Here is a 12,895-nt window from a genome sequence, read left to right as displayed (position 1 = left end):
AGGAGAAGGGAATACCTTTGCCAAATGGGACCATCTTATGACTGAACCAAACCGTACTGAATGGACCCCATTGGCTATAATTGAATCGTTTTAGGTTTCCACTCGGCTACCTGTCATTTTACTGGAAGAAAAAGCAATGCATGCAGCACTATTTCCTCCGGTATTTTGTGCAGGATCTGTGGCGGAACTTCCAAACGGAGGTTCCAATGCAGATGTGAAGAAAGTTGAAAAGACAGAGGTTCATCAGGTCCAGCCTATAATCCTATCATGGTGATGCAGAAGAAGACAAAAACCCCTATGAGGCAAAAGCCAATTGTTCCATGTTAGGTGAAAATTCCTTCCTGACTCCAAATCTGGTAATCAGAATAAATTCCTGGATCAACGTCCCATCTCAAGATATCTAGTGATTGTCATTTGTGATATTATGTTTGTTAAGAAGGGCATCCAGGTCCAACTGGTTGAATCAACCATCTAATCAGGCAGCAGAGAGTTCTGTAAGCTACCACGATCACGGAGATCTGGTCGGCTGAAGGACCTGCGGTGACATCACTGCTGTGAGAGGAGCCATTGTGCAGTTTGGTAGAAAGTACTGGATAAGCGAACAGCCATAACAGGACCTGTGATGACTTCAAGGATCACATAAGCAGGGGCTGATCACTGTATCCAGGAGTCTGCTGATGTCTGGAAATCAGCATGGATGTACCACAGCTGTGTGTGATGTGTGAGGATCAGGATGCATGTAGTAGAGCTGTGTGTGTAATGTGTGAGGATCAGGATGCATTTAGTAGAGCTGTGTGTGTAATGTGTGAGGATCGGGATGCATGTAGTAGAGCTGTGTGTGATGTGTGAATCAGGATCCATGTAGTAGAACTGTGTGTGTGATGTGTGAATCAGGATCCATGTAGTAGAGCTGTGTGTGTGTGATGTGTGAATCAGGATCCATGTAGTAGAGCTGTGTGTGTGATGTGTGAATCAGGATCCATGTAGTAGAGCTGTGTGTGTGATGTGTGAATCAGGATCCATGTAGTAGAGCTGTGTGTGTGATGTGGGAATCAGGATGCATGTAGTAGAGCTGTGTGTGTGATGTGGGAATCAGGATCCATGTAGTAGAGCTGTGTGTGTGATGTGGGAATCAGGATCCATGTAGTAGAGCTGTGTGTGTGATGTGGGAATCAGGATGCATGTAGTAGAGCTGTGTGTGTGATGTGGGAATCAGGATCCATGTAGTAGAGCTGTGTGTGTGATGTGGGAATCAGGATCCATGTAGTAGAGCTGTGTGTGTGATGTGGGAATCAGGATGCATGTAGTAGAGCTGTGTGTGTGATGTGTGAGGATCAGGATGCATGTAGTAGAGCTGTGTGTGTAATGTGTGAGAATCGGGATGCATGTTGTAGAGCTGTGTGTGATGTGTGAATCAGGATCCATGTAGTAGAACTGTGTGTGTGATGTGTGAATCAGGATCCATGTAGTAGAACTGTGTGTGTGATGTGTGAATCAGGATCCATGTAGTAGAGCTGTGTGTGTGATGTGTGAATCAGGATCCATGTAGTAGAGCTGTGTGTGTGATGTGGGAATCAGGATGCATGTAGTAGAGCTGTGTGTGTGATGTGGGAATCAGGATCCATGTAGTAGAGCTGTGTGTGTGATGTGGGAATCAGGATCCATGTAGTAGAGCTGTGTGTGTGATGTGGGAATCAGGATGCATGTAGTAGAGCTGTGTGTGTGATGTGGGAATCAGGATGCATGTAGTAGAGCTGTTTGTGTGATGTGGGAATCGGGATGCATGTAGTAGAGCTGTGTGTGTGATGTGTGAATCGGGATGCATGTAGTAGAGCTGTGTGTGTGATGTGTGGGGATCAGGATGCATGTAGTGGAGCTGTGTGTGTGATGTGTGGGGATCAGGATGCATGTATCATGTAGCACAGCTGTGTGATACATTGCACCACCAGAAGCACTGGTACTATAATTTCCTAATAATTACTAGTTTATATACCGAAGGACTTGTGTCACTGTGAAAGGTTTTTGCGATGAAGTGATTTTTTTTTTAAAGTAGTACTTGTGTGATCAAGAGCAGAATTCCAGCTGTCAGACGGCTACTCTGTAACCAAAGAGAAGAGCTAGTGAAGATTGTTTAAGGAAGGAAGGAAAGATGAAAAGAATACAGAGAATAAAGGAAAATATGAATAAAACATAGCAAGTGGGGAAAGCTGCTGCAGAGTCTGAAAAAAATTACACATAAAGTAGATAAAATGGTGCGGGGGAGATTCATGGAAACTAGCAGAAAAACTTTGTTGCCCATAGTAACCAATCGCCGCGCAACTTTTATTTCTTAGTGCCCTTGAAAAAGAACTGTGACTGGTTGCAATGGGCCACAAAGATGGTTTTTCTATATCTTGTCCATCCAGTTATTTCAGAAGGAACAGTCCAGCTACATATGCCAACATTCTCATTCATTAAAAGGGAATGAGTGTTTTAATTATGGAACTATCTGCACCAAATTGATTGCGCTACATAGTAACTGTGGCAAAACTCACTGCACTCTAGGGACACCTCTCTTACTTTGTCACACATGCATACTAGCATTTTGCACAAATATTGTTAATCTGTTGCCCAAACAGCCTAAAGCTATTCGCATGTTACTGTGAAGCAAGTGAGCAGCTCAAGGATTACAGAGAGACTGAAATGACAAGAAGTGAAAAGTGCACTTTTTCTGATGGTAGACTGCAACATGTGAAGGAAAGCCAGGCAAAAGTCACCATAGCAAATGTCTGCATAGGCTCCATTAGTGATCTGCCAAATGTACGTGCATTTCTATATTTAACCCCTTAGTGACAAAGCCTGTTTGCGCCTAAATGACCAGCATATTTATCTTTTTTTTTTCAATTGTCACACTCGAGGAGCCATAACCTTTTAATTTTTCCATCAACAGAGCTGTATGAGGGCTTGTTTTTGCAGGACAAGTTGTATTTTGCAATGGCCTCATTTTTGGGTGAAAGATGGGGGGAAAAAAGAAATTCTGCCTTTTTTTTTCTTTCTTCATTTTTATGGCATTCAGTGTACAAAATAATGTCAGCAGAGAATACAAAAAAAAACAACACTTTTTTTAAAAATAAAGATTCGCTTGTGGTGCGGCATTTTAAAAGCTAAATTATTTGTATTTTTCCGTTGCCTGAGCTCTATAAGGGCTTGTTTTTTGCGGGATGAACTCTAGTCTTCATTTATACAGTTTTTGAGAACATTTAACATTTTGATTGCTTTTTAATCAGTTTTTCTTTAGAGGCAAGATTGCTAAAATCTGCAATTCTAGCATGTGTTTTATTCATATGTCTAACAGTGACCTTGCAGTATAAATATGTTAAATTCTGCAGGCCAGTACGATTACACCAATACCAAATTGAGATATATGTATGTATGTATGTGTGTATATAAACATTTTTTTTCTTTTTTGAAACTTTTTCACATCATGGAGGTTTGATTGGTGAGAGAAGGTATCCCCATCCCTGTGTCAGCGGTTTACATGCCGTGGTTACACTGGGCACAGCATGTAAAGGGTTAAACAGCCTAGATCGACGGTTTCTTCAGTCTCCGCTGTTTGAGCAGGTGCCAGGCTGTTATCAAACATCCGGGCATTAGCTTTCCCTGTCACAAGAGACCGGTGAAGCGCCACAATAAAGCCCATTAACCCTTTGCAATCCAATTTTGGAGTCAGGGTTTCCTAGGGGGTTCTCACTTTCTTCCATTATACAATGGCACCACCTGCTGGCTAGAGCAGTATTGTACATGCTGGAGAGGCCCCCAACAACAGAGCGGACAGTAATATACAGTAAGAATACCCTGCCGGACGTCTTTCCGACATTGGAGCTGTACAGCCTTCAATCAGAATGTCTTTAGACGTCAGACAGTGGATTGGAAAGGGTTAATGTCTGCCGTCAAAAGGTGTATGGGTAGTTGTTAAGGGGTTAAAGTAAAATTTTTGCAGTTTTCAGGCTAAATATTTTCTGTTTTTCATTTTAAAGCATCCATACAGAAAAGTGCTGTTTTTCTGACTTGATAAAATGATACAATTTTGGCTGCATGCATTAAACCTGTTACTGCCAGGCTACGGGCTCCGTATCAGTCATGTGCCCACTCTCCATGGCAGGCCTGCTAGACGTTAGTGATATGGTGCCATCTCATGTTGCTGATGGTCCAGGGAGAAATAACATTTTCAGTAGTCTTTTTTTGTATGAAACAATATCTTGCCACGGATCCAAATGTACACCGCAATGCAGGTGATACAGGATTTAGCATTTTTCACAGGGTTTCATAACTGGCCAAAAATGTCATCCGTAGGACTTTTACTGGAAAAATAATTCTCGACAAATCTCAGGCAATTAGGCTGCCCACAAATGAGTCACCCACCACCTCCGAGTGTACATTCCCTCCATCCTTAGCAATATATAATTGGATTTTCATCAGGATTGTCTTAGGGGTTTGCGGGTCTGATCACTAGTAAGAAAAGCTATACTTTTATTTCAGACAGTAATTTCTAAGATGACTTGTCGCTATTTCAACTAGAACAGCCATGCAATTTGCTAGCTAGGGGGACTTGTCAATGGAGACAATGACTAGTTGTGTTATATAGTTGGTCGGACTTTGCCATTCATATCCCACACAAGCTTTGTGCATTAAGTAGAAATGAATGCTATAGAGCAATAACAAGTATATCATATAGAGGATATTTGCTTTATTGGCTACTGTCATTCTGCTGTGTCTGGTGCTTTGTAGGATATCTTCTTATAATATTAGCTTGGACATAAGATACATTTCCTCTCGTACGATTGTATAGTATGTAATTTGAAGTGAGGGTGCTAATGGAATGCTTTCTACTGTTTTAATGTGCCTTTTTGTTTGTTTCCAGATGAGGGCAGGCGAGCGGTTGACCAAGCGGGTGGTGCACAAATTGTAGTTGACCATTTACGGTCAATATACACATTAACAGATCCTGAAAATGAGAAGCTCATGACTGTCTTTTGTGGCATGCTGATGAACTATAGCAATGAGAATGGTAAACTACCTGCTTTATCCACACACTAGTCAATGAGGTCCTAGAGGAGCTCCCCTCACTAATGAATATGACCAGAGGCCGTTCCTGTGCTAGTGGAGGGCTGCAATACAATAACAGCCATCAAAATATGTGCTGATATCTTCTCAAATCTGGTCTCCGAAATGTAGGAAAATGTGAAGTGTTAGCTGCAAGATAATTCCCTTTACTACTCTTGTAATTCACGTTTTGAACCTTGTTCTGCCAGATGGACGTGCGGTGGATCTCAGAAGCAATCTGTTCCATGCCCGGCTGTTCTGTAGGGAATGTTAGATGATCATTCAACTCAAATCTTTTTTTTTTTTCCTCCTTATTTTACGATTGTTCCCTTAACCATTGTGTTACTTTTTCCTCTAGGTGGAGCAAGCATGCATTTAGATTGTTCGCACTGTCAGATCACATTGCCTGCGCGGAATCCAAACCGCTTTTTTTATTTTTAAGTTTATTTACATTGCGAAAAATCTGTTATTACTCCTCGATGCTGGATATGATTTCTAAAGCAAAGATATGTACGACTCTATTACCAGTTTTAGAATAGGTACTTGAAATTTCAATATTGTAATGTCTCATGTTCCTTTATGCATAGCAATCAAGTAATACAGAAGTAGAACAAAATTAGGACCATATCAACTGGAAATACTGAAAGTAGACCACTCGCTGCTGAGTGATTATTTAAGACTGCATTTGTGGTCTTATTGTAGGGTTTTCGCTAGTGTATGTCGTTGGGTATGCAAAAGGAGTCAGACAACATATCCAATTATGTTATATATATAATGTGCTTGTTATTTAAAGTGACTGAAAGCAAATGGCAAATATAGACCTGGTATAACAGCATAGTAAAAGTGCAATAAAGTGTGCTGACGCTAAATACATGAATTTGAACTACAATACTGCTAAAGCTTGGTTTAGACACAACGATTATTGCTCAAAAAATCTTTTGAGCGATAATCGTTGTGCGCTTTTTCACAGCGCAAGGGGATCGCTCAAACGTTGAGTGATCACCTTGCACTCCGAGTGGGGGATGCAGAAGATAAGCGGGACCGCTTGTCTTCTGCATCCAGCTGGACCACTTTGTTCTTCATACCCTGCCTGTGTTCAGGGAGTGGGATACAACTGAAACAATAGTATCAGCTGTATCCCGCAGTATATTCCTGATAACTGATTGCTGATTTTTCAGCGTGCTGAAAGATCAGTAATCGGTGATGACTTAAAGGGGTTGTCCCGCGATAGCAAGTGGGGGTATACACTTCTGTATGGCCATATTAATGCACTTTGTAATGTACATCGTGCATTAAATATTGGCCATACAGAAGTTATACACTTACCCCCTCCGGTGCTGGTGTGCTCGTGCCGCAGAGGTCTTCTGCGCATGCAGCGCGTCTAATCCCGGCAGAAGAAGGCTTCGGTCGGCGCCATGGAGCCGGGGACGCCAGCACCGGAGGGGGTAAGTGTATAACTTCTGTATGGCCAATATTTAATGCACGATGTATATTACAAAGTGCATTAATATGGCCATAGAGAAGTGCTTAACCCCACTTGCTATCGCGGGACAACCCCTTTAATGAAAACTGCACGATGTCAGTGCAGTTAGACACAATGATTATCACTCAAAATTAGGGTTTTGAGCGAAAATCGCTGTGTCTAAAAGGGCCCCAAATGTACTATGTAAACAGTTAGAGGGTTAAAAGGCAAATCTGAATGTTGGGGCCCCGTCTGATGTGGTCACCTTATCACTGGCAGATGGGCTCACATAATTTGATCAAAATGTGGGTTAAGAACCCATTTACTTACAGAGTACATTTAGAAGCATTGCAGTTCAAATTCTTGTCTTCAGAGCTGACATATTTAATGGTGGTTTTAGGCCACTCTCACACATGCGTTTAGTTAAACACTGCTTCGAACAGCCTTTTACTGCAATTTCGAGGGACGTTTTTGAACGCTTTTCATAGTGCTTTTTTAATGCACCCCAAATGCCGCTTTCAAGCACAGGTCTTAGAAGCCCCGTTAAAATCAATCGGAGCGTTGTACCGTGGTTAGCATGACGCTCAGGGCGCAGCGCTAATCGCGGTATAAAGGGTTGTGTGTGAGTGGCCTTAGAGTGCTGTAACACCACGTGTATGTCATAGAATGAAGAGACCGCTTCAGACCTTTTCCTTGCACAGCACCACTCCTGCACTGTAGGTACTGCAGCAAGTTCCTTCCACTTTTATATTGCAGTTCTCAGCACCATATTTGATCAGCAGCAGTGCTGTGCAAAAGAAACGCCATCTTTGTCCAATTGATAGGTGGGTATATAACGAGTCGAACCGTCAGCTGTCAGTAAGTTGTTGCACATCCTAGCTACGCACCACAACTTCATGTCCTTCGACCCCCTTATGGAGCCCAGCGCCAGTTGTGTCATCATAGCTGATGTTCAGTCTCATGTAGTTAGACACAAAGTTGGCATTTGTCATGAGATTCGGAGGAGCAGCTATTAAAATTTTAAATGGCATTCAGCAAAGGATGTCAAGAATGGTCTTTTACGATGTGTAAGTTAATTATCTTTATCTAGTAATACAGTTGATACTGTGCACCCAGTAACACCCTCAGGCTGGATTCACAATTTGCCTATGGCAAATCTGATAGTTTGCAGCTAAGGCGAGTGAATTGGGTATTTTATTGTATGAAAACTCCACATCAGACGATTGTCAGGATTTAGGTGCGGATTCCACATTTAATTCCTGACTCTAGGTCCTGTGAGTGTGACCAATGCCTAAATTGATGAGACCAGCAGTGCATACAAACAACATCATTGTACTATAACCTTCAACTAATGAAGTGAGAAGCAAAAGCATCCAGCACATAAAAAGTGATGCATCTAAGGCTGCCTGTCCACGGGCGTTGCGGTATCCCACGGCGGATCTCCGCCATGGGAGCCGCAGCCGGCAGATGGATCTCCGCTGTCAGCTTTATCTAAAAGATAGGCTGACCACGGAGAATCACGGCAAATCACAGCATGTTACGATTTGCTTCTCCGCTTGTGGACGGGGGAATCGCTCTCCATAGCAACGCTATGGAGAGCTTGAACTGCGCTCCCCGCAACCGGATTATCGCCGTGAGGAGCGCAATACAAACTCGCCCGTGGACAGGCAGCCTTACTCGTGTTGCATTCCGCATCTGTTGATCTAGTTTTTCGGTAGTATAAAGTGTTGTTTTCTCCTTTGTGCTCCATGCTTTGTTCTCTGGACCGCTGCCAACTGCTTCTCTTTAAAGATTAGAAATTACTACTATATCATTTCATAGTTTAAATCTGCATTAGAGGGATTTTCCAGGATTTAATATCAGTAGTTGATCGGTGGGGATCCACCGCTCGGGGTCCCTTCTGTTCAACAGGCTATTATCATTGCGGACAGCCAGTAACATACAACTCTGTCAGCGCTGCAGTGGTCAGGGTTAGAGTTGCAGGCACAGCTCCCATGGGTTACCACCTGATCCCAGAGATCAGTCCTGAACCTGATCATAATGTCATGGCATATAGGAATGTGTCAGAGTATGATCAGATCAGAATAGGCCTTTTAATGCAGTCTGGGTTGCTGACTAGATTAGTGCTGTCCTGCAATGAAAATTTGGAATAAGTAAAGTATCAATAAAAACCTGAAAATTCAATCATCACTGTAGTTGCCCCAGTATTGCCCACAAGTCCTGCTCACCTGGGTGGCTGAGTTGTTGGAAGCTCTTTAGTGGAGTGCTCACACTATAGCTGTGTAGAGACAAACTGGTATCTCCAAAACAGAGAGGTTTCCTTCTTTAGATGATCAGATTAGAATTCAAATCGCACCTAGTAGTTCTGTGCAGGGCAGCCATTCTACCAGGATGTGGGGGGAAAGCCATCACTGGCCATTCATAGAGGTTGTTATACACTAGCCTATAGTGTCGGAGACCTTTTTTTGTCTGAATGGAAGGCACATTTCGGGTTTTATGTAATCGCGTATGCGGATTTCAAAAATCAAGACAAAAAATTCTCCAAAAACCGGAACAACTCCCTAAATGACCGGAAAAAAAGGAAAATTCACTGCCATGTTTCGATACAAAAAAAGACCTTTACTATCCTTCTCCTAAATAGTAAATTGGGTAGGCTAATGAGTAGATGACTATTGTAAGGATTGTGATGGGCTTTTTTTTTTTTGTACTGTATGTACAGAAATATAAATAACAAATAATATGGTTATGATTCATGTATTCTGGTTTTAATAATTACAAATGTTTTTTATTTTGGGCATAAAATAAATAACAAACATAAAATATGAAAATTACTGATAAAAATATGATTTTTCGTTTTTTCAAGTGTAAATAGGGAGGTGTTCCGGTTTTCTAAGAATTTTTTCATCTTGATTTTTTTAAATCCGCATACTGTATTACATAAGACCTGAAACGTGCCTTCCATTCAGACAAAAAAGGTCTCCGACACTACAGGCTACTGTACATCATGCGCAGGGTTCTCGTTACAGCTGCCCATGTTGGGGCAGACAGAGATGCTTGCTGGCAGGCTTTTTTTTAAAAATAATGACCTGCATCAATCGATGCTGACTTATTCTATGTCATTTTCAGCAGCTTTTTGGGGGATTTCTTGTGGCAAATTTATTAAATGTCACATGTTGTTTGTTAAATTAGTTACATTTTTTTTATTGGAGAACTTGTGGCATTTTTAGTTTTGTTACTTGTTTGTGACGTGCAGATGGGATTTAAAAAAAAATATGAAAAGTGTTTTACAGACTTGATATATGCGGTACAATCTAAAAAAACGTGGATACAGATGTGTATGCTCATTTGAAAGTAGATGTATTTGATAAGTGACATATAGACCCAAGTACAAGTGCCATGATCTGCTTACTACTACAGAGGTCAACATGCCATGAAAAAGGTACTCCCATCTCCTATAGTGGGAATGTGCCATTAGGGTAGGGATCCTTACAATTGGACTAAATCGGTGAAGGGATATGCCATTACTTTCTATAGCCGACAAACCTGTTTTAGGGTGTCATTTACACTGAGTTATATACAACTTTATTTCTGGAGCTTGTAGGATAAGTTCAGCTCTAGTTTTGCTCTTGGTGCAGTTTAGTGGTTTTGCCATGTCTAATCAGTAATATATAATATAGTCTTTCTCAAGTACTATATTGTTTTTGTATAAATAGGCCTTATTTATCAAGCTGTTAAAAAAAAAAAAAGCTGTGGCCCATAGTAACCAATTGGAGCTGAGCTTTCATTTCTCAAACTGCTGTGGTAAAATGTAAGCTGTGCTGTGATTGGTTGCTACTGGCAACAAAGACAGTTTTTCTTTTAGACAGCTTTGATAAATGAGGTGCACTGTCTATTAGTTGTATATTATTTAACACTTAAGGGGTATTCCGGAACTATTTTTTTTATTCTTTATTCCTTCAGTGTAAACTTACACATTTCTGCAATATGCACCGTTTTTGAATTCCTTATTATTTTGCCAGTGCAGTTGACCTTCCCATAAGCCTGTCGGGTCACTTCTTGTAATGATGCAGATCATGTGGCGTTCATTCAGCACGTGATTAGTGCCCCCTTCCTTACCCCAGCCCAAAGTACATGTTGTCAGTAATAACGTCGCCTACATGGGCCAGCTAGTGAGTTGCAGTCCTTTGCAATAGAGACTTGACATAAGCAGTCCGTACCTCGGAGGTGGTACATGATGTATGGAGGGGTGTACAAACTGCAGGAAACCCTGAATAGGAGCTGGAGCTCCAATGTACCTACAATCTGAAAGTACCAGTCGAAATGCGGCAGCTTGCCATGGGGGAAACGGAGGCATCAAAAGAAAAAGGGCAAATAAGTGAATTATCTTTATTCGGTATCTTTGCATTTACAGGTCTGCTATTACATTTTCTGAGTTCCAGATAACCCCTTAACACAATTCTGAAGCTATCAAACAATAGTTCATTGTCGTCATCATCACACTAAATTGACTTTGTTTTTTCACAGTTCTTTGCAGAGAATCACTACGCTTTATGCTTTTGTTTAAGAATCCTTATAATCTGACATATATAGAACGTACTGAATTGCCACCTAAATTGCAGACCGCAGTAATTCATTAATTTCTAATGCCCCTTTTAGTCGAGCCAATTCCCGTTTAAACGAGTGAGTGACGTCACCGCTACTAATTCGCAAAGAATCTTTCACTTCACCTTCAGTGTTTCACATTTCCTATGTGAAACGCTGAGCGGGGAGCATTTTTAAGCGCAAGGAGATGTGAAGATCAACGATGGTGTTTGATCCTGCTGAAACCGAATGGCGAATGAAAAGTGCGCAATTCTCGTTCGGTTGTTGCCTCATGTTTAAATCGAACGATTATCATTCATTTTTACTCGTTTTAACGACTTTTTTGAACGATAATTCGTTACATTTAAATACAGCACAAGCCGGATTCACTGTCCTTGCCTTTCTTTCACCCTGAAGCCAAGAATCATGTTTTTTCTCTTAATGACACGTTTTGCTTGTCTGCTAGTGATGGGTATAATACATACTGCAGGAAAACCTCTTTAGTCTACCTTATTATTGGATGTGTTATTTAATGAGTGTGCTAGTAGTCACCTGTTAACCATGTATCACAGCTTATTGTTTTATAGCTGCGGCAGTAGGTACAAAGCTACTTGAAATGGAATGGTTTTCAGTTTATTGCTTATTTTGTATCTTTTCAGCATTTTACAAACAAGTCATGTAAGTCACGTTATTTGGTTTCTTTCTAGATTCTCTGCAAGCTCAGCTCATAAATATGGGAGTGATTCCTACATTAGTGAAGCTCCTTGGAGTTCATTCGCAAAACACTCCTTTGACAGAAATGTGCCTTGTTGCCTTTGGTAATTTAGCAGAGCTTGGTAAGTACACGAAGCCGGGATGCATGATAGAAAGGCGGTACCATAGTGGATTGCAATATGCCTGTAAAGGTTATGTGGACTTTTAGGACCTCTTCTCTTATTACTACAATGCTTCTTCTCTAATATGAAGGGCAGCTAGCTCTGCGCAGGAGCGGTTTACACAAGGCTGGAGGATAGATTCTTGTTGGACTTTCTTACTTTAGATACATTGAAACAATCAGAATGGTTGCACATATGTTTACTGCTTTCTAGTGTAATATTTTTACATAGGTTGTTCATGTTTTTGTCACTGTGACTTGTAGCAAAATTTCAGATTCAGTACATTTGCTGATTTCTTTTTCGCCACATTTTACTGTTTTTCTGTGGTGCATGAGAGCACATCCTGCTAACTGTCCACTCTACTGACAACTACATTAAAGGGGTATTCTGGTACTGCCAACCTTGGTACTGCCAACCTGGGCTCCCCCTGGAGTCTTAAAGCCACACTGCATGTGAATGATAGATAATAAATTCAAGGCATTGGTTGGATGTTGGCCAAGATACATGAGCCCACTAACAACTTCTCGGTTCCTTGCGCAAAACGGTACCAATGTGGTTCACTGATGGATATGCAGGGCAACCCGCCGAATTATCATGGCGTCATTAATAGGTTGCTGGTCTGCATGGTGAACTACATATATCAGAATGGTCTGGCACCCTGCATGCACTATGTGTGGGAGTGTACACCTAGCATCCACCCCCCTCATTATCAGGAGGTAGTGTGAGTGGTTGTCTTATCGGTGTCCTGCACAGGTGTTATTGGCTCCTCCATTTGGTAGTCGGCTACCTGCATGGTGAGAGGAGATTGCATCTATATGCACTCCTCAGTCAGTAAGTAACGGCCATTTTTCTGTGAATGTACCCAGCAGAGCCCTATTGTGGCCCTGCCGCTGTG

At 41.5% G+C, this 12,895-nt stretch overlaps 1 protein-coding gene across 2 annotated transcripts in view; it reads left to right on the top strand.

The window, feature by feature from the left end:
* RAP1GDS1 (Rap1 GTPase-GDP dissociation stimulator 1) overlaps positions 1 to 12,895 on the top strand; it is a 95,288-nt gene that overhangs the window by 48,550 nt on the left and 33,843 nt on the right. The window contains exons 5-6 of one of the 2 annotated variants that reach the window (XM_066574016.1): positions 4,901 to 5,047; positions 11,833 to 11,961. In XM_066574016.1, the coding sequence (XP_066430113.1) occupies positions 4,901 to 5,047; positions 11,833 to 11,961 (276 nt within the window). The remainder of the gene's footprint in view (positions 1 to 4,900; positions 5,048 to 11,832; positions 11,962 to 12,895) is intronic. The other variant, XM_066574017.1, reaches the window with a different exon arrangement.

Source organism: Eleutherodactylus coqui, chromosome 7 (assembly GCF_035609145.1).
Source record: "Eleutherodactylus coqui strain aEleCoq1 chromosome 7, aEleCoq1.hap1, whole genome shotgun sequence".
Lineage (NCBI taxonomy): Eukaryota > Metazoa > Chordata > Amphibia > Anura > Eleutherodactylidae > Eleutherodactylus > Eleutherodactylus coqui.
The sequence above is the reverse complement of the archived record's forward strand: the minus strand, read 5'-3'. Positions and strand labels throughout refer to the sequence as shown.